At 32.1% G+C, this 24,861-nt stretch overlaps 3 protein-coding genes across 6 annotated transcripts in view; 1 reads left to right on the top strand and 2 right to left on the bottom strand.

Annotated features, from left to right (window-relative positions):
* Positions 1-10,576, bottom strand: part of LOC125057168 (vinculin) — a 30,428-nt gene extending 19,852 nt beyond the window's left edge. For 3 of the 4 annotated variants that reach the window (XM_047660673.1, XM_047660674.1, XM_047660675.1), the window contains exons 1-3: positions 10,309-10,576; positions 3,129-3,236; positions 2,315-2,460 (exon numbers count right to left, since the gene is read on the bottom strand). In XM_047660673.1, the coding sequence (XP_047516629.1) occupies positions 2,315-2,460; positions 3,129-3,236; positions 10,309-10,365 (311 nt within the window). In that variant the 5' untranslated portion in view covers positions 10,366-10,576. The remainder of the gene's footprint in view (positions 1-2,314; positions 2,461-3,128; positions 3,237-10,308) is intronic. The other variant, XM_047660676.1, reaches the window with a different exon arrangement.
* A 528-nt stretch (positions 10,577-11,104) lies between these two features.
* LOC125057170 lies at positions 11,105-12,512 on the top strand. The gene is made up of 2 exons (XM_047660677.1): positions 11,105-11,450; positions 11,777-12,512. Exons 1-2 carry the CDS (start codon positions 11,297-11,299, stop codon positions 12,343-12,345), a joined length of 723 nt encoding a protein of 240 aa, XP_047516633.1. The 5' UTR covers positions 11,105-11,296; the 3' UTR covers positions 12,346-12,512.
* Positions 12,513-21,783: 9,271 nt separating this feature from the next.
* Positions 21,784-24,861, bottom strand: part of LOC125057489 (talin-1-like) — a 50,428-nt gene continuing 47,350 nt past the window's right edge. Inside the window, exons 81-86 of the mRNA XM_047661212.1 lie at positions 24,760-24,846; positions 24,518-24,638; positions 23,839-23,951; positions 23,335-23,425; positions 22,768-22,832; positions 21,784-22,378 (exon numbers count right to left, since the gene is read on the bottom strand). Coding sequence (XP_047517168.1) covers positions 22,283-22,378; positions 22,768-22,832; positions 23,335-23,425; positions 23,839-23,951; positions 24,518-24,638; positions 24,760-24,846 — 573 coding nt within the window. The 3' untranslated portion in view covers positions 21,784-22,282. The remainder of the gene's footprint in view (positions 22,379-22,767; positions 22,833-23,334; positions 23,426-23,838; positions 23,952-24,517; positions 24,639-24,759; positions 24,847-24,861) is intronic.

Here is a 24,861-nt window from a genome sequence, read left to right as displayed (position 1 = left end):
GGTACCTGACATTTTAAGAAAATTTGTTATTTTTAATTGTACAGTGTGAGTCGACTTGTTTGTGTGACTAGGTTGCACGCTGGATTTATAGTTAAGATTTGTCTTATGCTGTGTATAATATCGAATGTACTCAATTTCCGTGTTTATTTTATCACATAAGTTGAAGAGGTGTTTTGTATGAGAATAGGGTGTGTTTTTATCGTACTTCGAGTGGCGTATTTTTAAGTAGTGGCAATATTTATAATTAGATAGTATAGATTCTAGATGAAAGTTAATTAATTTTACATTTAAGTGAGCATTATATTGTACATTGGTTATAAACACCTTTTGCTGTCGCAATTGGTATAACACATTACACAATTGTGAGATGAAGGTATAAGGGCGTTTATCGTTTGCACCTATTATTAATACTATAATGTCTTTAGGTTTAATGATGGACTTATTAATTTCACTTATACAACTACTTAAAATCTGTGCACTCGTAGCATGGGGCTTTATAAACGAAGTAACTTTGTAATTGTCCTTTTGTATATTTAATCTTGATTTTATTAATTTATGTGTTAAGCCACAAGCTTGCTGATCTCCAAATATTATTATTTTGGGTCGATTTTCTATTGCTTGACCATTTAAAGTCATGACATTATCGTTTTGAATAACTGGTTTTGTTGTTCTTATAGTGACATCTATTGGCAGCTCCTTACTATTCTGTTTGTGGTTTTCAATATTTGGTGGAAATTCTTGTACAATGCGCTTATTCTGTTCCTTATATTTGGAAGGGCAGGAACTACAGGCGAGTTGCGCATTTTCTTGGGTTTGTTTTTGTAGTAAGGTGTTGGTAGTAATATTAATAGAAGGTGAAGAATAATTTTGTTTTAGATTATTTATAGTTTCCTTTTGTTTTATAATTTCAAGATTTTTCGTGGAATTTTCAATTAATAGGGTTTCAATTGTTTGATGTGCTGAATCCAATTCTAATTTTAATTGTTTTATTTGCTCCAATAATTCGGAATGTTCATATAAACTTCTTGTAGAAATGTCTGGTAAAATTGTTGAGTCATAACAGTCACAGTTCGATTGACCAGAACTAGATGAAAGGTTAAGGGAATCAATAAATCTTCTTTGCTTTCTTCTCATTGTAACATTGTCGTTTTCCATTATAAAAAAAAAAAATATATATATATATATAAATACAATGATAACAATTGCTAACAGATGTATGGCTTGAACCGATGTGATTGGAACCGGGACATGTAATAGTTATGTGAGAATCCGAGGAAGAGAGATAATACCACTAGCCAACAGGCCTATTACATGTGTTTCAAAATTAAGCAATCTATTTCTATTTGTGTAAATTGCTTTGAAAATACGTTAAAATTCAACTGATGTGAGTCACATCGGAGAACAAAGGATTCACTTAATTTATATGTTTCGTCACTATTATCGTAGTTCACTAGTTTATAGCACTTTACCGGTAAGTTTGTCACTTTATTAGTTTGTAGATTGATTGGAAATTGTATTTTTAAGCAAAGATATGGTTTTATGTAAAATGTTAGGGGTCAAATGGGTCAAATGTTTTATTGCTATTATTGTCACTTTTCCATAAAAAAATACTTATTTAACATTACTACCACAAAGATAACTTTTACAAACTTCACTGATTTACTTTTTAATTGAAATAATGCACCGAAACTATTTATAAACAATAAAATACACGGAGCTATTGTTTTTCATAGGTAGGTACTTTTGTATCGTCTTTTTAATGTCGCCGGAATTCAACCCAAGATAACCTAAACATTTTCCTTAGAACTAAGAGTTACTGCAGCAAGGCCATAACGAACTTTTCGACAATTTGTTTTTATATTGTGTATTTGGAGTCGTTCAAGTATTACGTAAGCACTATCAGGGGGGGTGGGGATTTTGATTTTCTTATTTGGTGATTACGTCAACAGTAATTATTTACTTTTTTACACATATTACCCACACATTGTCTATGCTTGAAAACGAAATACATTTTTCGATGATTCCTACAAAACAACTATTATTTTTGAGAGCTTGCTTGCTTTTGCTGAAAAGAGGAAGGGGGTGGGGGGATAAATGGCAGTGAATCTGCTTACGTAATACTTAAACAGGTACCCTTTCCTAGGCTAGACCTTTCATATATTTTTTTTCTGACACATTTGGATTGATATAGTTGGTGTTGTTATTATGTATATAAATAACACATTTAGTGCTGTGCTTATTCTCTGCAATATTGTTTAGATAACGGAAAAACTTTTTGTAGTTTAATTTTTATATATAAATAGTTATTCCAAACCTGGCAGGTCCCGAATACGGGTCAGCCCTTAACATGTCAGAGGCCTGTTGGAGAAGTGTCGCGGCTCCTTCCACACGCCGTAAAGCACCAGGCATATCGCCACGCAGGATTGGGTCATCTGACGACTCGATAGTCTCGTGGCCCACCTAGAGCAAGAAAAAATCCATTATACGCGATGTAGTCCGTCGATTACTTGAGTAAATGCATTTTTAAAACGATCTATCAATATTTTTTTTTTATTTGTTCCTGTTTAGTTTCTTTTTTTCTTAAAAATTATATGTAATATGTATTTTTGCACTTCTTGCCTACCCTATCTAATTTAAAAAAAAATTCTCACAGTGGTTGCCTGGAAGAGATCGCTCGAAAGCGATAAGGCCGCCAGTTGCCCTCCATTTTATTATGTTATTTTTTTATTGTAATGCATTATGCAACGAAGTGTAAATAAATAAAATAAAATTCTAGCGGCCCGTCCCGGCTTCGCACATTTATTTTTCAATTTTTTTTTTAGATATTGATATGTTCTTTAATATTATAGCCTATATTAATCAGTGATAGTGTAGCATTAGGATCGTGAAAACAATTTAAAAATCGGTCCAGTACTTATTGAGGCAATTCGTTATAAACATACAATCTTTCCTCTTTATAATATAAGTATAGATGAACACTATTGCATATGTTAATATTTTATTAACACGTAGGCGAATTGTATACTTGAGATTTTGTAATGCCCTATTTCAAAATAATATTTTAATTCAGTCGAAACAGCGGCAATAATTGAGTATGTGTTTGGTTTCTATTCTTAGCTACTAATTACCTTCACGAGATTGTTGACGGCAAGTGACACGGCCTGCACTGGCCGTGCCAGATCCGGCATCGCGTTTCCATCTTCTGCCTCTTCATGAAGGATCACTAGACGGGAAACCTGAAAGTTAATTTAATTTTCAAATAAATTTTAGTGTATAAAAAGAGGTAGACCTAGCAGGATTAAGAACAGAATTTATCCATATTTTATTAACGCCTGAAACTATTATAATGGGCGAAACCCAGGACCTCTAGCTTAAACGAATTGTGCGTAACTTAACAACGTAAAACGTGTTTAATATGTAAGACTGTCATTTCTTTATAAAAAAATGTAGCATTATAGAATATTAAAATTGTTAGTTTAAATTGCATTAAAAGCATAATAGCGTAAGTCTATTTATTAGTGAATAAATAATTATTCAACTAAATATGAATATGAATGCAAATTGAAAGAAAATATATATGTTTGTTTTTAAAAGATTTTATATAATCTCAATTGGTAATATTCTATTATTATGAAATGAAATACAGACTTTTATTGGCATATTTTATTTACATACTTCTTTAAGAAAATTAAATTAAAGCATTATTCTCCTAACAAAACAATGCTTTAAAACAATTTTTTAAATATTAAAGTACAATGTGTCCCGAGTCCGACCAAGGAGGTTTCAATGGAGGAGGAGTTTTAAAACTCGCTTGCGGCTCGTTTCAAAAAACTACACTCATGTTTTAATACCCTCTATTATATGACAGTTGCATAAACTACTATTATAAGACAACCGAGCGTTTATTATTTGACCGACGTGCGTTATCAGAGTATGCCCTTCATAACACTCTGCGTATTTGCCTCGATAAGAAACATATTCTTAGCTCTGACGTAAGCTCGACTTGCATTGCCCTTATTGAGAGATCATTAACAAAGTACGTCCTTTGCAATGACTACATTTACGAAGAGAAAGTGTGGTTAATATTTGTTATTCTAGCAGGCAATCATAAAGCAATTTCAAGTATATGTATTGCCGTACCATACGATATCAGTAGGTGCTAAAAGAATTACAACATATGTAATTGGATTTCGTAGTTATATGATCCCATAATAATCAGTATCGGCTCTTTGGAGATTTTTATTATCACGTGTCTTATACTAGAGCAGTGTAGGCCTAGTGGCTTCAGCGTGCGACTCTCATACCTGAGGTCGTAGGTTCGAACCCCGGCTGTGCACCAATGGCCTTTCTGTCTATGTGCTCATTTAACATTTGCTCGAACGGTGAAGAAAAACATCGTGAGGAAACCGACATGTCTTAGACCCAAAAAAGTCGACGGCGTGTGTCAGGCACTGGAGGCTGATCACCTACTTGCCTATTAGATTTAAAAATGATCATGAAACAGATTCAGAAATCTGAGGCCAAGACCTAAAGAGGTTGTAGTAGCTCCACTGATTTTTTTTATCTTATACTAGTAAGTACCTACTCACATTATAGGACTTAACTATAGGGCTCAAATACAAAAATTTTTTTTTTGTGAATCAGCGCAGAACCTGGAGGTCGGGGAGTCGACCTGCAGCTTTGCATTATTTGTTTCTTTATGTGTAAAAGACCTCGCGGCTAAGGAAAAACTCTTACTTCAAGAACAGAAGGCCGGTCACCTTCATGCTTATTAAGAATTTCGATAAATGAAACATAGTCAAATAGAGGCCAAACTAATAACGGGACGTAGTACGACTGGATTATTATTAATAAATACAATACCAAGTGATTTAATATAGCGTACGTGCTAAAATGTAACAAAATGTATGAATGGACGTCTTACTAGTTACGTGTACAACCGTATAAGGCAGCGGCGCCCGCACACCACCAAGTGTTAAGCGTGGGTTTGCGAACCTTTTAAAGCTATCTTGAGGTTATATTGATCAACTTTAGTGTTGGTTTTTGTATTGCAGATTTTTAAGAATAGTTTTAAAATGCAAAGTTATTTTTTTGTTTACTTACTCCTACAGTCAAGATATTTTATTTTATTTTTTATTTTTACATTTAAGGAACAGAAACAGAAAACAGATTGGTGAAATACATATAGTTATTACACACTAAGCAACATTTGTAAACCTGAATTTCCAATTATATCTGTACACAGCATTTTAGTGGAATCTTCAGTGCTGGTTTACTAAATATTAACAATTAAATACAGTTTATAATATGTACATATATTTAACTTAATGACAAAAAAAAAATTGAAAAATTTAATGACAAAAAAGAAAATAAAGTTATTCTGGTTGCAAGTCTGCACCGCGAATATACAAACATCGATACGTTTTAGGAATCGAAGCACCTAATTTATTGATATATATAAATGAATTACGGTTCGTTTGTCTCCCTAAAAGTCGAGAATGGCTGAACCGATTTGCCTAATAATGCCTAGAAATAATTGTGGAAGTTCAGGGAAGGTTTAAACTTTAAACGGTGGAAAACATAAATAAGTAACGAAAAATACTAAAACAGTTTTTGTATTAAATTTAAATGCTTTTGCAAACAAAATTAATTATTATTTTTGTATTAAATTTACAAGTCTAGTCTATGAAAATATGTTTCTACTAAGAGATTACCAATACTACTAACAATTAGGCTTCAATAAGACTGTCTAACACTCTACATTTAAAAACCATTATAATTACTGTATATTACTAGTTGAAGATTTTATATACATGAAATCCTTGTACATATATTTACGCAGTGCCAAGTACCTATTACAGTATCTAGTTTGCATTGCATGACGTCAAAGGATGCTTGAAGCACGACCTGCCTCATTATACTGTACAATGTAAGTACAGACTCCAGTGCAACATTACTTTCGCTTTCTGATATATATCTTGTATACTGGTTTGTATTTATGTCATGAAGCCGTCTTTTCTAATCACTTGGTGATAAAATATATCACGGTTTTAAATTACGATAAAAATAATTTATTTTAAACAACAGGTTCTTTACACGACCAGGTTTAAGGGTATAAAGTAGATTGTCTTTTAATTAATTAGACAGGATTTTTATTATTATTTCGATAGTTTTATACTGACATTGACTAATAGCGCGTATCGAATGACTTATTGAACTTTTGGCGCATCCCCAGACATTTTGTTAAGTAAAGGTGAGTCAGATATCCGCAGGCATCCTTGAGGGTAGACAGTAGGGTGCGTCGCGCCCTTTATGCTAGCCCCGCCTTACATCTAACGATGTTTTTGTTGACTTTATATTTACGTGACGTGTTCTTAATGGCCCTTAAGAAAACGAAAGCTTTCGAAATCTTTTACTGAAGAATACCTAAATAAAAAGTTTAAAACAGTTATTGTTAATATTATTTTCGACTTTCCAGTACCACCACATAATGGTAACTTTTAGGTATATAAAGAGTCACTAGGTGGTCACGAAAACGTTTTACTATACTTGGGTACAGAAAAACGTTACGGCGCGTTACATGGGGGGGGGGAAACGTCAATAATCTCCAAAAATTGCGTGACGTAATACTTGAACGCTTCCTCACCAGTACGAAATACTGACCTTACAATGATGCAACTGGATGAGAATAGATCGTTTATAACCGACGCCCACGCATCAAATTGACGTCCAAGCGTCAACTAACTTTACTATAGCAAGAGATTGAAATAAGAAAAGCGGAAAAACTAACGAAATATTTATTTTATTTATTCATTTTAAATAGGAGCTCAGTCATTTGTTTCAGTTCATAGATGTACATAATATTTAAATTTAGAAGAAAGCAAAGAACTATACAACACATTTATTTTAATATTTCCTGCAAATTCTCTCAGATTCGTAAAATATTTATTATATTAGTGAATAATATAAGTAGTTTTCTTATATATGCAATTATTTATATAAAAGGAATAAAGTGCATCATCACAGTCACACACGGTGACTCACACGGTCCCGACCATCAAGAACTGCTTATCTGCATGTCCTTCGCAACGAAAAGATGTGGAACATAAACTTCTTTGCCAACCGGAGTATGCCATATGGCAGAGTTGACACCTCCTACGCAACTTTTAAATCATCAATGAATTATTTCGTCATACCTTGTATCTCATGTTTAGCTTACAAAACATTGACTAAATGCTAACTTTAGTCTAATATATGGTATGTATATGTTAAGGCAGTGTTAATTATTTATAATTTGTAACACAGTCTCCGATTTAACGCAAGTTTATGGTAACTATCGGATTTAGAAATATACGAATATCTACAGGTGTATTAGCTATAATTGAGTATAACATATATATGTATATGTAATACATATGGGCGCTGTCGCAGCGTGTGACCTTGGCCTAGAATCTCGCCGTTATTCTACTTAAGCCTTTATCTCACAAGCCCACTTCTATAAAGCTTCAACAAGCCACTGTTTTTTCACGATAAACGATGCTCATACTTTGCTAGCTTTTAAAAATGTGCCGAATAAGAAGATTGAACTATAGCACGAATAAGAAAGAATCATTTTAACCAGAACATTATTGTCGCCCTAAACTAGTTTCACTGGCAAGTAGACTTTGAAAACGTTTCAACAATATCTAAAGCATCACCTCAATAGTGTGAAATATTTCTAATAATAGAAGTCGCGGAAACAGCAAGCAAAACTGACGGTTGCATCATGGTTTAAAACGAAATGATTTCGACTTTCATATCATCTACCTACAAGAAATTGAAATTTACGGTGTAAGTTGTACCTGCAGACTGCGCAATGCTTAGAGAACTAGATGGCATCTGAGTCATAAATCAAATAACAATAAATAAAAATTAATTATAAAATATAGATCAGCCACTAAGCATTAATAACATAGCATCCTTCATAAATTTTCAACATACACTATTAGGCCCTGCTATCGTGAACGCAATTGACTTCAATCGATAGTTCATGAAAATTAATACGAAGATCACCGCGTTTAATAATACCGACAATGGCACCTTGACGCAGTTTTACCTGACTTAAAGCTTAAAGAAAAATTATTATCAAGCTTAACGGTAGTAATAATAAACTGATAATTACGACTGTAACCTTCGAAACAACCACGCAAAGGGCACACAAATAGCAAGTTTCATAACCGACGGATGTCAACACTGTCTAATTAGACTAATTAGAATAACGTCCCTGTTACTAACTAAGCTTCACGTGATTTTTTATCCAATGTGGTTAAAAATAAATGTATAGATAATGCAATATTTCTGTAAATAACAGTAGTAAACACAAATATATTAGTGTATCTATTGGGCGGTAGTGTGAAGCACCATTTTTTTTTTAACATCATGTAGGGATTGCATGTTTTATATAGCTCTAAATGCGACTCCTGACTAATGAGTTTTGATTAAATAAAAATTAATATTTAATTAGACGTCATAATGCGCCGTTCATGTTGCAGTATGACCTAAATATGTAGTGCGGTATAATCACACCCTTTGTTCCCGATTTTTTCCTAAAAACTTTATTTGAGCATTTTCTTTAATGCTCATGACATTTCGTTGTGCTTACTATTTATAATTTGTAAAATACTAATAATAATACTTTTGTATGGTGTTGTATCTGTTTGTATTTAACTTGAATATTAATTTTATTGTTAAAATTTAAAACAAATTATCTACGCTTATAAGAGAAAATAATTCTCTTGCATTATTAAATGTCATATTGTTATATTAAACTACTGTACAATTTATAAAAATATATTGACTAACAGTAAATGATATTTGATAAAGGAAGCTTATGAGAGCTGTGTTTTCTAATAGTTATGCTATTAATATATTTAACATTATATTAACTTAAAAATGTCCTTAATTTAAAAAGTATCAGCATATTTAAAATTTGAGTATCAAATTGCCAACAGTTCTGCCCTGCGATTCTGTAACTCACTTCACGAACTCACACAGCGGTTTTCGCATCGGCGGTCGCTCTCAAATCAGTCGTGAAGCAGTCATTTTATGATTTGTCATTCTGAAAAGGTGGGAGCTTGTAGTTTAATGTTTATCAGACAACCATGTTTATTAGTACAACCTAGGAACTAAATAATATTTTTAATTTAAACAACCAGATGAAATGTTATGTGTCTGATTGAATACTCATTGAATAGTCTTATGGATCATTAAGCACAACTCAGATGACTTCATTTTATCAGCTGGGCAATGTTTCCCGTCTGAAAATAATGATAAGTAAAAACATCTGATGATTGATTTAGTTAATTGTGTTCTACTATGTTTTAACAATGTTCTATATGGATTTATCACAATGGGAGATAGGAAGTCATATTTCTGAGTATATTTGTTACCATTGTTGTACCATTTTCCTAGGTTATACCATTATTTACTAATTAAGCCTAAGGCATGATTTATAGTTGAAGCATAACATGATCTATATAAAACACATAATATGTTAAATGTAACACAAAATTGCACATTTAAAACATACTATAAGAGACAATGCAATTCAAACTAAAAATTAGATAGTGCAACAGATGACTTTATTGATAAACCAATAAATCTAGAAATATACATAAATAATAAGGAAATCCAACATATTATGATACAGTATAATCTAAAACCTACTAATCATTCACTAACACATTATATAGTATAAAACAACTTTTGACACCTACAATTATTTTTCAATATCTCAACCTCTAAATTTGGCAATTTCTTCATGTTCTTATTATAGTGATGACATAATACTAAGATATGTAAATATATATTTTAGGAAGAATTCAAAAATGTACTGTTTTAATAGCTGTATACTTTAAACACTTGATTATGTGTGTGTTGGTGTTTTTTTATATGCCAATATGTTATTTTGTTTTTGTATGTATGGTAGTTGTATTATAATTTTACTCTACTAAAACATATTACAGGCTTCAGGCTTTATTAAAGCATTTTAAAGTAAAATCCTTCACACACACCTCTTAGTACATTTTAATATTAAATTCTGTAATAGGATTTAAAAACATCGGGTGGTTGAATAATTTAATCCAGCTGTCTAGTACTCGTCCTCGAATTGTATTTTCAAATATAGAGTCAAATTTACTGGTCAAAAATAAGTTTGAGGATTGTTGAGATGTCAATTTAGAGTTGTGTGGTAATAAAAAATTAGTAAACAAAACGCAAAAGTTACAGATCTTTATAATCACGAGCTATAAATAATATTCACTGACTCACCTGTTGAGCAACCGGCTCTAAAATACTTTCGATTATCTTCGTGTGAAATACGGGCATCTTGTATGATACTCAATACATTAGGGAAAACACAAAGACAAACGCGAAGCAAACAAGAACACAACACAATGAATCACTAACACAAAAATTAAGGACGAAATAAAAACAAAAATCCAATTCAAAGTACACCCAATAAAAATAAAACAGTTACACTAATTTAACAAACGTCACACGCGCCACACGCGAGCACGAATTGTGATTTAGGATTAGGAATTCAAATTTCTACTTTCGTCTGTTATCAGTGTCAGCTGTCAGAACATTTGAGTGACAACTTGCCATACCATGAAGTGACAAAAGATGAAGCTTTAATCCTTTATTCATTTAAAGAAATATTCATGTCAAAACATAAAACTAGTAATTTTATTGTATACTTATAATACGGTCCCTAAAATATTTGAAGATTTAATTTAATTTAGTTTGCTATTACTGCCCTCTAGGAAAGTTTTAAGAATTAATAGTATTGTTTATGTATAAATAATTGTGGAAGCACGGCGTGCCCTTCCTCTGACTTAAAAGAAGGATCCTGAGCAGTCTGACCGACTGGTCGGCTCAAGGGCTGCGGTGGTTAAGATTGAGAAGTTGTAAATAGCCCTAGCAGTCGAAATTACTTTGTAAGCGCGTTTCAAGGTCATCGTATTGATTTTTAGGTACTGGGTGACGCTACAAAATAAACAAAAATTTTGTAATGGTAAAATATTTATTTTATTTAAGAAAAATAAAACAAAAACTGCTTATAAAATTTTATAGTTATAATTTTTGATCAAGCAGGTAGCGCATAGCCTGCAAAATACTTATAACAATATGCCACTAATGGCAACACCATTTTGTAATCTATCTAACTTCCGAATGCGATGTACGACTACGATGCCAAGAAACGAGTCCGACCACCGACGCCAACGAGAACGACAACGACAGTGCGACACAATCCGCCATGTTGCCGACCACAACCGAGAAGTTTGATAAGAAATTATTACTTCTCGTGAAAGAAAACCCGGTTCTGTATAATACGAATCATGCCAGATATATGGATTGCAACGCGAGGGAAGTTGCATGGCAAAAAATTGGGGACGAATTGAAGCGGCCCGGTAAATGTTTTTATAATACACGATATTTCTTTCTCGAAATTATATTGAACGCCCCTACCACTGTTCTGTTGTGTTTCTGTGATCGCTGATTTTGTTTTCGACTCGTATGTTCCAATTTTTTTTTTATAATAGGTTGTGGTGATAATTCGTATTCATTTATTCTTAGATTTTAGTTTTTTTTTTAATTCAGGATTAAAATATTAATATTATTTAGGATAAAAATTCTTTCTTACAAAACCGCATGTTATATTTTGCAGTGCTAAAATACAAATTCTTATTTGAATAAGCGTAAGAAACGTTTGTAACCTTAAAATATTATTTTCCAGCTGCTGATTGCAAAATTCGTTGGATAAACATTAGAGACGTGTATCGGAGAATCTTGCGACAGCTAGCAACTAATACGGGTCTTCGAAAAAAACAGTATAAATATGAAAAAGAGATATCATTTTTGAAACCCTTCTTTAAAGATATTACATCTTTCTATAAATACGAGTCAGACCAAGGCAGCGACCCTGTGATTAATGAAGAAGAAAGTAATGACGGTTGTGATGAACCTATTCAGCCAATAGTAGAGAGGAAAGTAAGAAAGAAAAGAAGAAGGGAAGTGCCATGCCAAGATAGCGATGACCAGGAGGACGAGAATCCGACTATTCTTACAGATACATCAATGCCAACTGAACTTGACGCATCGGATCCCGTTGATGCATTTCTGATTAGTATTGGTACAACGCTTAAGACATTTTCCCCTTATCATTTAAATGTTGCTAAAAGTAAAATATTTTCTATAGTACAAGAACACGAACTTCAACAAATTGTTCAAAAAGAACGGTCTGGCACATCTCATGACAATAAGAGGATATCCCCTTCAGATAATAATATCAATTTTCTGGAATAGTGGTAACAAATGTTACATATAAACACATCAAGGCGAAATACCTAATATGCAGAAGATTACGTGCATGTACAAATTTTCATGTATGTGTGGTTTAAAAAAATTCAAACTGTATACTCGCACATACCTTTGTTAGTGTTAAATTAGACAATAAAAACGATTAATTATTATCTTAACGTTTATAATTACACAGATGTATAAATATGTATTAAATTCATATGCTTTTTAAATACATAAAAAAAATCTACACTGATTGCACTCAGTTAACTAAAGTACTCGTTCGTCTCATTCTATTACATTGTGTTTACGCTGTGATGTAAAAGAAATACTTAAGTTAAATCGGTTCAATAAGACTGATTTTTTTATGAATAAGAGAAAATATATCGAGCCAAGAAAATACTCGTACTAAGCCGTCGCAAGCAACAAGAGTTATGTTTTTATAATATACATGGTAGGGGTTAAAGTGTAATCGTATCGATTTACATCTTAACGACTTCTCCATTGGTTTATTTGTTAGGTATGTTTAGAATAGTATGAAGTATTTTAGAATAAGTATTATATATAATATATTACTATATATGTGGAGACTTTTATTATTAGACAATTAGAAAATCATATAAGACAAGCAAAAAAAACTATGTATTAGCTATTTTTTTTGTATATAAAGTGTAATGTAGATTTTAACGGACTTTAAAAACCAAAGGAGGAGGTTGTTACAGTGGCAATTTTATAGTTTTGTTAGGTGAATTGGAATATACAAAGGGCATTCTATAAATGATCTAACAAGATGATTTAAAAAATAATTAATCAGTGGCACTACAACCTCTTTTGGTCTTGGCCTCAGATTTCTGAATCTTTTTCATGATCATTTTTTAATATAATAGGCGATCAGCCTCCAGTGCCTGACACACACCGTCTTCTGACTTGTTGGGTCTAAGACATGTTGGTTTCCTTTCGAGCGAATGGTAGAAAGAAAGTCCATTTGTGCACAGCTGGGGATCGAACCTGTGGTAGGTAAACCTCGGGGATGAGAGTCGCACGCTGAAGCCACTAGATCAACACTGCTTATGATGATTTAGATAAAATATAAAAGCACTGTTATTTAAATGATAGCCATCCATTGAATAAATTATTGGATAGTTATTTTATTTCCTGTTTTTTTTTTTATAGAACAGAGGGCGACCAGCCAGGAGTCTTACCTGATGTAAAATTATAACTTAGAAAAGTTAGTTGTTTCATCCTACAAATTAAGTATGAATCATGCAGGTAAACATGTATTGATGATACTTTGTATTTGTGTTGATAAATGAATTGCTACTTTTCATGTAGTAATATCCGTTTGTAATTTGAATAAATTTACTAACATAACTTTAACCTTTATGGTTTATTTCACATCCTCTTTAGGGTGCAGGATGGGCAAGAAATGTGCAGCAGGTATACATTTTTGTTGTTGGAATGGTTAACGATACAAAGCATGACAGGCCTTGGGCAATTGTAAATATGATAGCTGTGCTGCACAAATGTCCTAAAATAAGCAAAGCTAGTTTCAATCAGTGTCATAGAATGACTAGTATGACTGTACTCATTCAGTCGAAAGGATCAGTCAGAAGTCAGAAGGATGTCGATGCAGTTCCTGCAAGCATCCCACCATCATCTGTTAAGTTCATATTTTGATATGTTACCAGAATTCTGGTAGCATAATTCTATTATGTGTAATAGTAAGTACATAGTAAAAGAATTATTGACGGCTTTATGATCTTCAATTTCCTTTTAATAGCTTGTAGGTAGTGTGTTTTTTTAATATTTTCTTTTAGCAGTTTGTTTAATTTATATAATTATTGTTTGCAATTTGCATTATTAACAACGTCACTGGTCACAATGATGAATGAGGTCTGTTTATAAAAATAAAATGTAAATTGTCAACGTCAAAGAATATTACCTGTGAACTGTCAACTATTCACTAACTAGTAAGCAGACTGTAAACATGATAGCCACTTCTCAGTGTGGTCTACGAATTGAGATGAAAAATTATGTAATGTAATTTGAATATAATTCACCATTCAATTGTTACCGCCGAAAAAAAAAACATGCAATTAGGTGTAATAAAGTTGGTATCATGGCGTTAACAGTCCCATAACCTCCCAATAAAACATGGGCTTGATGAATTTATTTGTGTTTGTTTTTATTTAATCCCCGGGGCTGTATTGCGGAGCTCCGTCTCTGTCGAGTAGTAAACAAAAAGCGAAAGGCCACCTATTAAAACCTGACTTCGCTGCCAAAACGCATTTGGACTAAGAGGGTTTGCCCCGCCAGGCAGGATGATATCCTCTACGCAGCTCTACCGGATATTTCCGTGTGTTTCTTATCATCAATAGGTGATTCTGTACGCGCCCAAAGCAAACACGTTCTACGTCATGTGTAATAACCACTCAGGAGGCGGTACCATTATTTAATCACGCGATCGACATGTCACTCTCCCGCCTCCCCCCCCCCGCCCTATGTAAAATAAAAACCTCCTTTAACCTAAAATATTGCAATACAAAGGTAAAGAAAATGCTACTAGCGTTAAGGATACTCTTCCACATTTCTAACTTCAATTGTATTTTCTATAAACTGAAACGTATTGGAATCGCGGAACACGGCATAACCGAACGAAAGAACCATAACTATGTTTGTGGTTTCTATGTAAGTTTTGAAATTTAACTGTCAAACTTGCCTCGACAGATGATTCTATAATAAGAAATAAAATCTGAAAATTATTTTATTTTTTTTATATTTTTTATTATAATAATTCATCAATCACAATAAGCTATTTAATAATTATATTTTAGTATTAGTATAAGTAAATACATAACTTCAATCCGGTAAAAATTGTTTTATTAAATGTGTAAAAGACAATAAATTTTTTTTATTATTTTGATATACATATTTTAAACGTGCTACGGTATAGTTCTGTTAAATTTTGATAGGAGCTTACATTATATAATATTTTGGTGTTTACAAAATTTCAGTTTTATAATTATACTTTTACAAATTGCTTAACTTATAAATATGATGGGGTAAGTGTTGTTCACAAATTTATTTTCCAAAAATAAATATCTATATCGAAGTGAATTCTTGATACAAAACCCTTTGCAAAAGGGTAATTAAAGGGTCTTAAATTAATAATAAAATCCTTTTAATTATACAAATTTACTGTACAAATATAAATAATTATATTTTCTTTACAGCTTAAACTTGACAAACTCGCTGAATTGTGATACATGTTGGATAAGAACCCCAATGAATAATTATACCCAATTGAATATTGCCTGAAGACATCTTCTTATTAATGGCGTCATTGTAATAAATAAACACTGTTATTAGAATATTTTCAAATGGCTTATTATTTACATATTATAAATTTGAAAAAGTACTTATGTAGATAAGTTAATTTAAAATCACCACAAATCATAACACAATTCATGAACTTAATAAAGAATAGTTTAATTATAATAAATAGGTACTTATGATATAGCATTATTATTTATTGTAAAAAGAAGAACCGGACGGCGGCTACATTTGTAGGTTTACTTATAATACAGATAACGAAAGAAGGTGTTTAACTGTTTAATTCAATTTGTTATATTTTAATACACGGAATAATCGTTGAAGAAGTCCCAAGAGACTTTGGTAAAATACACGAAACAAACGCGGGCGGAACCTGGTTATAAAAAAGTATATGATATTTTAAGGAATAATGCTTGATTGTTTTGTTTTACTATCTATATTATAAACTCGACATCTTCAAAGTCGGTAGAACGGGAATCTTCGTCTTGTTTCTTATCTCCGTCGATGTTTTAATAATTTCTTCATAATCACACTTCCTAAACTCTAAGTTGACCCAAAATAAAACTCTTTTATATCCGAAATATAGAATTATACTTTTTAGACATATAGACATAGTACATCCTATTATTTTTACTTTATGTACAAGTTTTAATTAAAATATTGAATTTAATATGTTCTATAAGTAGAACAAAAAGTAAGTTTTTAGAATCGCTTATTCTGTTATAGTGAAAAGGCAAAACACTCAAATGTTGTTTCAGTTGCGAGGTCATGTTACGAATTTTCATACAAATTTAATGAACGAAATCTGATTATCGCTAAGGTCACGTAGAAACATAAATGGGCTGATTTTTGTTACGTCATAGGAGGTATGAATTAAGGCCGATTTACATTATCTTAGTGTTTAGAAGAGTATTTTAGTACAACTTGAAAGGCAAGTTCTTTAGCGTAGCGTTTGCTAAAGCAAGTAGCGTTTACATGTTTCAACTAAAGTACTATCCTAAAGCACTCTCCTAAACACTAAGATAATGTAAATCGGCCTTAAGCGATGCATCTCAGTTGTAAGTTGACAATAGGCTCGCAATAAGAGCTCAAGGTAAGGCCCCCTATACTACTTTATTTTGGGTTAATTATTGTATCCTAATTATTGTTTCATTATAAAATATCCAGGGGGGTTACTACCTCTCAGGTCTGGGCCTCTGATTTCTGTATATTATGTAGTAGGTTTTGTAATGTAACATTCTTGTTCATTGCAATGTTCTTGCGTAACAATTATAAAAAATATTAAGTCCGAATGATTATTAGTTGTATGTGTAATATACCTATTATACCTAAAAACCGTTTTTTTTAAACAGCTTAAATTTTTTTAATTTATGAATTTTGTATGTTCCTTCGCGATCCTTTACGGTAAAAGGTTTCATGACTCTTATATATATAAATATATGTTGGTCTTTAATAAACCCAATTCCTTATGCAAATGGGTTCTGATTCTTTGTGGTTCAAGTAAGAAATACAAGTAATATTTTTTTATTAATTAAATAAAATCTGCGACATACTAGATTTGACTGGTAAGCACGCTTTATGACGCTAATCGCGTAGTTATTGTCTGATCTATATAAAACATGTCGCAAACTTTATTATTCGTCAGTCTGTTTACGAGCCTGCTGTAACTAAACAACTGTATATTTTATAATACTTAAAAATTAAAGAATACAGTGGCAATATAGTACAGCAATATGCAAACTTTAAATATATTAAGTACATACATATACCTTAGTGTTTGTATGGGCCTACTTTTATTCAATTGTGAAATGTGCTCTAAAATCTACCAAGCAGCAATGGGTATGTTGTCCTCAATTGCTTTCTGTGATTCGACTCTAAAGCTGTCTTTATTTTTTGTGTTATTCAATCCTGTCTATTGGAATGTCGTGTCTCGGCTGGAATATTATACACATTTCTTAACTAAAATAACGAAAAATCCGCGGAACGGATGCTACATACTAGGAACTACAATCTTCAGTCTCTGTCTAATAAGAAGTCATTACTTCATAGAAGCTATGAATAACCAAGCCACGTCTGAGTTCCTGCAGAATTATTTGACGAAAGCAATTGCGATTGTGCTTATAATCGTGGGTCAAGTCCTGGTTGTGACGTCGACGTATCAGCTGGGCATCGTTGGGACGTATTGTGGTGATTATTTTGGTATTCTGATGAAAGAGAGAGTGACAGAATTTCCCTTCAACATCTGCAATAATCCCATGTACCGAGGGTCCACACTGACGTTCTTGGGCTACGCTTTGTTTTACGCTAAGCCCGCAGGTATTCTCATTGCCTATTGTGTTCACTTGGTCTACGAATCAGCCATAAAATTTGAAGAGCCATTTACTATTAAGATTTACAGCTGTCAGAAACAGAACGGAAAAGCTGTGAACTGATTAAGGATTTGTATCACGCAAGGATGATAAACTCTTACGAGAGATGTGATGGATGACATGGTGCTTATCAATGATTCACAGATAATCTTCAATTTTCAAATTATGGATTGACGCTGAATTTCGACTTCACTTTTTCATCTAAGTTAAGCTACGCTCATTGTTAAGACTTATGAATATAACTTGTGTTCAGACTATTCATGTTTATTTCAATAAATAAAAGCCTTTTAAGTATTATGTGTTTTGTAACTTATTTCTTCTTAGCATTAATCAAGCCAGGGTCGAATTCGCTTAATACGCCTGGTTTGGGAGCACCTATCTTTTCTTAAAAGATCTTTTTTGGGACTTTCGTAACTGGGTTAGGATTATTAGATAAATAATAGACTTATCACACACAAGAAGTATTGTATACATAAACTAGTTAGTATCTAAAGTCCAAAAATTCGATTATGTATATCAAAATTCTTATAGTACTTTCTGTAGGTTTGTATGAGACTTCCGCAAAACTTTATGCTAGAAGTCTGAATATATAGGGACTCCTTGTTATAAATAATAGTTAATTTAAAGTTACAAATAAGCATTTTCATCACTCAACAAGCCCTAACCTCAAACTCTCAACTACGAGAACAGCTATGAAATAAAATTTGTTAATGTAACATTTTAAATGATTCCTGATCTTTATTATTAGAAAATACAAATTTAGGACATTTTATAAAAATAATATTCAATATTGAGATAGTAAAAAGGATGTAATGTTTTTTACTCAAAAAGCTATAAAATTCGTACTTCAGCTCTATATTAGCAACCACTAATAGCTAATTTCTAAAAGTCGAAAAGAACATAAAAACTTTACTGCATTGTGTAAAAAAATATAAATCGATGTTATTGCCTACATTAAACAAATATGCTGTATGAAATGATTTTATTCGTTTAATGTTTTCGTTAAGTATCAAAGTTCAAAGTTTCTAATTAAAAGTAGTTTTACTTTAAAGTCATATTCTTTATCTACGCGCTGTTTATCGATACAAAATTCCTATTCATTTTGTGTTTTCAATAATTAATACTTATTACAAATTTAAGGGAAATAAAGGATTATATATCAATAATTTCACCAGATGAAATGTGTCGTAAATATAATTTATTAGACGGGGTCAGATAGCTATGATCATTAGAAGTAATTAGCATTAATTTTCCTCGTCTGTATCAGTGGTTGATTGTTTATCAGCGCATTGTGTCATTTAATTATGTCACCATCAACAATTCCCTAAGGCGTGAACACGCTTCCACACGAAGAGATAACAGGAATACAAGAACCATAGTGCTGAGTCGAACTGCGCCGGTTTACCCTCAACCCCCTATACCGACTTATAGAGCTTTTGTATGGCACCATTGTAATACATTAGCAATTTGCTTCTTCTTACATATTAAAATAACTATAGTGTAATTGGATACAAAGCTTGATTGATGTCAGATTGTTAATCGTATCGGAAGTTTCACAGTATGGCACTGTTTCCAAAGCGGATCCGACTGCGATACGTGATAGGTACCTTAGAGCTAATCTCATACTCGTACATATACTGTTTGGGCCTTAGTGTAACTGCGAGCTCACTCGTTTACCTAAAACGACGTTTTGCGACAAATTGGTAGGTGCATATTATATTTTATGACCATCAAGTTCATAAATATGCACCAACCTGAGCGTGTGAATCTGATATCTTGAGTCTAAATCCTGGCTGTTGGCTTATTTGTCTTTGTTTGCTTGTTGAAGGAAAATATTATGTCAATACATAGACAAGGATCAGCCTTTTAAACTACAATGCTGTACTGCTTGCAGGCTGACCTGTGAGATGTTTTTAAATTAAACGTAATAAATGTCTAGTGTATGTATTAGGAAGCTGCATACATACATAAGGAGAACTAACTGCATACATACTACGGATCCTCTCGCCCAACAGTTATACCCTAACACATAAGTAGTCTACTATATAAAAATAAGTCGGGGTTTCCTTCCTGTCGCTATAACTCCAGAACGCACGAACCGATATCCACGGTTTTGCATTCGTTGGAAAGGTCTCGGGCTCCGTGAGGTTTATAGCAGAAGAAAATTCAGGAAAAATTTCAACAGAAAAGCGGGATCACCAAACGAAATGTTACATAAAACGAAGCCATCTGGTGGCGAAACGGAGTTCGCCGAGTTTGCTAGTAAATATATAAAAAAAGTGCGGGATGTCTGCACCAAGTGACCAAAGGTATCTGTTCAAGGTAACAGATGGTTTGGATCAAAGGTTCAAGTGGAGGATTAAGGGCTCTAAAGTCTTTTCTCCCACTTTGAAAGGAAGCTTTAATTGACAATTCGTCACTTTGAGATTTCAATAAATTATTTAGCGTAAATATAAAATACTTATACAATTTCATAAATTCTCTTTACGAAAGTTTAATTTTTAAAATAGATTCTATATTGTAATTCACCCTTCTCACTCTCTCCCCTTTCTTCGACAAAAACGCTGCACATTTTCGTGACGCTAACACGAAAATGTGCAGCATTGATGCATTGCGTTTCATCCGTAAAAATGTTACCCTCATGCGCCTAAAGAAGTTTCACACCAAAAATATTTTGTACGACATAGAAAATTTACTTAATGTTAAATTTTACACTGATATTTTGTTTTTTTTAATAATACCAAGTTTATTATCTTCGCTAGTCGGCAGGCTCTCGGAAGCTTGCTGATTAAACGTATGGCGATATGATCACCTCATTTTTATCTTGTTTTCGTATTCGTTATCATAAACTATGTTGAATCGAAAGTTTGTTAATTAATGATAAAGGTTATCTAAATTGTGATGTAATTGTTTATAAAAAATCAAACGTGCCAATTAACATAAGATATTATCTGTAATAGTAACTGATTTTGACTTTTTATTAAGATACCATATCCTAACATAACTTAAATTACATATATCTATATATATAAAAAGAAAATGGTGTTCGTTTGAGGCTCTTTCACGCTTAAACCACTGATCGTATCGACATGAAACTACCACATTTTTCCTAGATGGTTTATGGCTATTGATTTTTTTAATTCCAACGTTCCTTCAATTTTTATTTCTGTTTTACTTTTATGAAAATTTTTCCCGCTAATAAAAACAAAAGAGGCTTCCTAGAACCGCAAAACGTCAACATCTGTTAAAAACTCGATTTTCGAAATATTTCAATTTTCTTAGCGGGAAGTTAAAAAGAAGAATAATAAAAATATGAAAAAAAAAAAAATAATGAAACATACAATTTATTTTAATTCGTCCAGCAAAGCGGGCGCGAAACGGCTAGTGTATATATATTTTAGTTAATAATTAGAAACGTAAACAATATGTGAACAATCACCACATGAAGCCAATATGAGCCCTTTAGTTTTTTCCACACTCATAAATTATAGATATTGGCCAAAAAGGTCGACTGTACTTGTATTGAAGTGTCAATTAAATATATGAACCCTTAGATTAGCCAAGTTAGTTTTTCTTAGCGTCGCAACCTCACTTCCCCTAATTTTATTTCAGTTATAAGCACGACTTTAATCGTTGTGAGTTGGGTAAAACCCAGCTTCAAAGTGTTTTGTGTATTTAACATATATCTGAACATGTCTACAACAACCGCCAACGAACTTAACTAGTGTAGAAATAAAAAAAGTTTATTTATAAAATATAATTTATTTCACAATTTTGCGATTTAAAGTATTCATGACATGAGATACAAAAGTAACGCTTATAGTTATAACTCTTATAAACAAAATACATATATTTTTTATAATAATAATTTTACTAACAACCTTTTTCTTTAAAGTATGAGCCATTAGGCATTATTACGTGGTTAAAAGCAAAATGAATTTTACTCTTAATAAGACTAGATTAACGAATTTATATGGCGAAATAAAATACTAGTTCAGAAAAAAAAGTATTAGTGTGAAGGAATTTGTACACGAAAATGGCCTAAATTATGGCCTTATGTAAAATACGCATAATGTATGTGGAATGTAATAAAAATCTCTCTTAATATCTATAACTGATACATTTATATATTTCATTTATTTATCAAAAATATACAGATTATAAAATCTATCATTATCTTCATCCGCAAATCATAACTATTTACGACGATTTTATTATGACATCTTAAATTACGGTAAGCTTCAGTAGTAGTTCCGTCTGACCCATCGAATTCTACGTCCACGTTGGGACATTATCTTCACTGATGCGCTCTCAGCCACCTTCACTATCTCTTGTATCTATAAATATATTTTCAAACTTATGTTATGTCTATGATTTTTAATTAAAAGTTAGTGTGCGCTTAATATTTTTTTAATAGTACGCGCGATATGATTCCATTATATTTTTTAATAAAAGCTTTTAAGATTCGTTGGTACGAATATTGTGTCCTTAAAGACACGATTTATTGTAATACCTAAAATCTGGAGACTTAATTATGCTATAAGTCTAAATTGAAGCTACATTAATTAATATTTTTTTAATATTCACTATGTCCAGTAGAAAGTCCTCAAATTAATTGTGTGTATGCAAATGCTATTTCTAGTGTAACACAGCTAATACAAAAAATGTACAGAAAATGTTTATCTCGTTTGTTACGTGGAATGTCGAAATCAAATGTAATACTTACACTGGTCATAAGATTCTGTGCATTGCCAACGAGCATGTTCATGGCTTCTTTATCCTCCTCCGAACCTACAATAAATCACGGATTTTTATAATGAATCAAATATGATACGCGCCAGTATCGAAGTTCATGAAATAGAAAAGACGTAAGAACTTTGACTTATCGCTCTTTCCTGTATTATCAATAATAAGTAAAATAAAATAATATTTTTATTGATTTAAGTATACTATTAAATGTATATTTATTTATTTTACAGAATAATTCAACCTTATACACGGTATATAAACTGCCAGTTTTCTAATCAAGGCCGACGGATGAGAGAAAGAAGCATTAAACACTATTTGTAATCGCAATTAATTATTTTAAAAAAAATATAATTTGAAAATAAAACAAACTAATAACAAGTAAATAATTGTCTCAAAAAAAAATTGTTGAGATTTTTTTTTGTAAACATAAGACCTTTTAATTCATCTTAGGTTAGAGCAACTTAGAATTAGACTGAACACTTGTTACTGAGATAAATAAAACATTTCTATTCTTCTGAAAAAAATCGTAATGAAATAACCATACCTTGCTTTCCCAAAGTGGATCCTTTGACGGTCGTCAACATTTTTAGTTGTCCACTGATTAGAGGTATTCTTTGACATACTTGTAGTAAGTTCTAGAAAAAGTAATTAAACATCAAAATAACAAAAGAAAATACACATTTATAAACATATGAAACTCAAATAACTATCGCATTTATTTAAAAATTTAAATAAATAATAATTGTAATATCACGCTTAAGCTTTTTTTTTTCAAATTAATACCTACATTACCGGTACCTAGCATTACCAACTAAGACTACATCTGGTACCTAACATTAGCAACTAAGACTCGAAAACGTATTTTCGTTTGTTGACTTTGTTCCTTAGTTTTACTATGATTTGTGACAACACACGTTGTGTAGAGATTTTATACTATTTCGGGTCTGCTTCTATAATATTGTACCTATTTCATAATATTAACATTTTTCAATAGATAAATAAAGGGCATATTTGGAACAAGATTTGGGTATATACTATATATACATACGTTTCTAATCCTCAAATCACTACACTCCATGGCCAGTTTCCGGGCGAGAGCCGCCACTTCGTGGGATTTAGCCACAATCTCCTTTGACGTCGCTATCAGCTCAGCTTTGCGATCTACATTAAACAAACATATGGGTCACTAGATATTGCTAATTAATTACACTGATATTGCATTGTTTTTATTTCCGTCTACTGATTTCTCGATGTCGAGAGGTCGTATCCGCTTAGTAACATGGCGAAAAGAGAATAAACGAACTAATTGCTATTTTCTACGCGTATTATTTATTCATAAAAATTACACTCTATTATTTTAATATTGAGTAACAAGATTATTGTCGATCTGTAATGTCGTCGAGCGAGTTTGCTTATTTTGCCGAAGCCGCATACAAATTATTTGAAAAAGTCTATTAAGTATGAGGGTGTACAATTATTTAATAAATAACCGTCTAAAATTCGTTATATTAGCGCGTTTAACCAATTCAAACCTGCAACAAATTTACATATCAGAATGAACCTAGCATACTAAACTTGGCACAGCTGGTGGCGATGTGATCTCGTTCGTATATACATATTGTCTCATGTAAATAAAACACATTCTTTTTTGTAATGAGAAATAAGTTCTTTAAACATTAATAACTTAAACCACGTCATTTACAACTTTTGTTCAAGTTTTATCTTACCATTATACATATGGTGCGCCAACCTGGCCATAAGTACTGCGACGCGTTTGGCCACAGCAACCACTTCGTTATCTCGAGCTGACCAATCGCGTACAGCCGCGTGCAACCCGTGAGCTGCCGCCTAAAAAAACATTACTTAAAAACTAGCCTTATAGGGGATTCAAATTGTATTTGACAAATTTTTTAAAAGATTTTCGTGTTTCCACGTTTAATGAATTAATGAATTAATTGAAGAGTCTTACAAAGATTGGTTGATCGGCCTCTGGCTCCTTCTGGAAAATTGTTTCTCCACCGAGAGCAGACTCCACTTCCCCAGTCTTACGAATAATCTATAAAAAGGAAAT

Source organism: Pieris napi, chromosome 16, assembly GCF_905475465.1.
Source record: "Pieris napi chromosome 16, ilPieNapi1.2, whole genome shotgun sequence".
In the NCBI taxonomy this organism is placed as follows: Eukaryota; Metazoa; Arthropoda; class Insecta; order Lepidoptera; family Pieridae; genus Pieris; species Pieris napi.
The sequence above is the reverse complement of the archived record's forward strand: the minus strand, read 5'-3'. Positions and strand labels throughout refer to the sequence as shown.

Bases quoted from the DNA above. Each gene is read 5' to 3' on its own strand.
- LOC125057170 (XM_047660677.1), top strand. From the start codon at position 11,297: ATGTTGCCGACCACAACCGAGAAGTTTGATAAGAAATTATTACTTCTC. The intron at 11,451-11,776 runs GTAAATGTTTTT...ATTATTTTCCAG, and splicing joins GGACGAATTGAAGCGGCCCG to CTGCTGATTGCAAAATTCGT.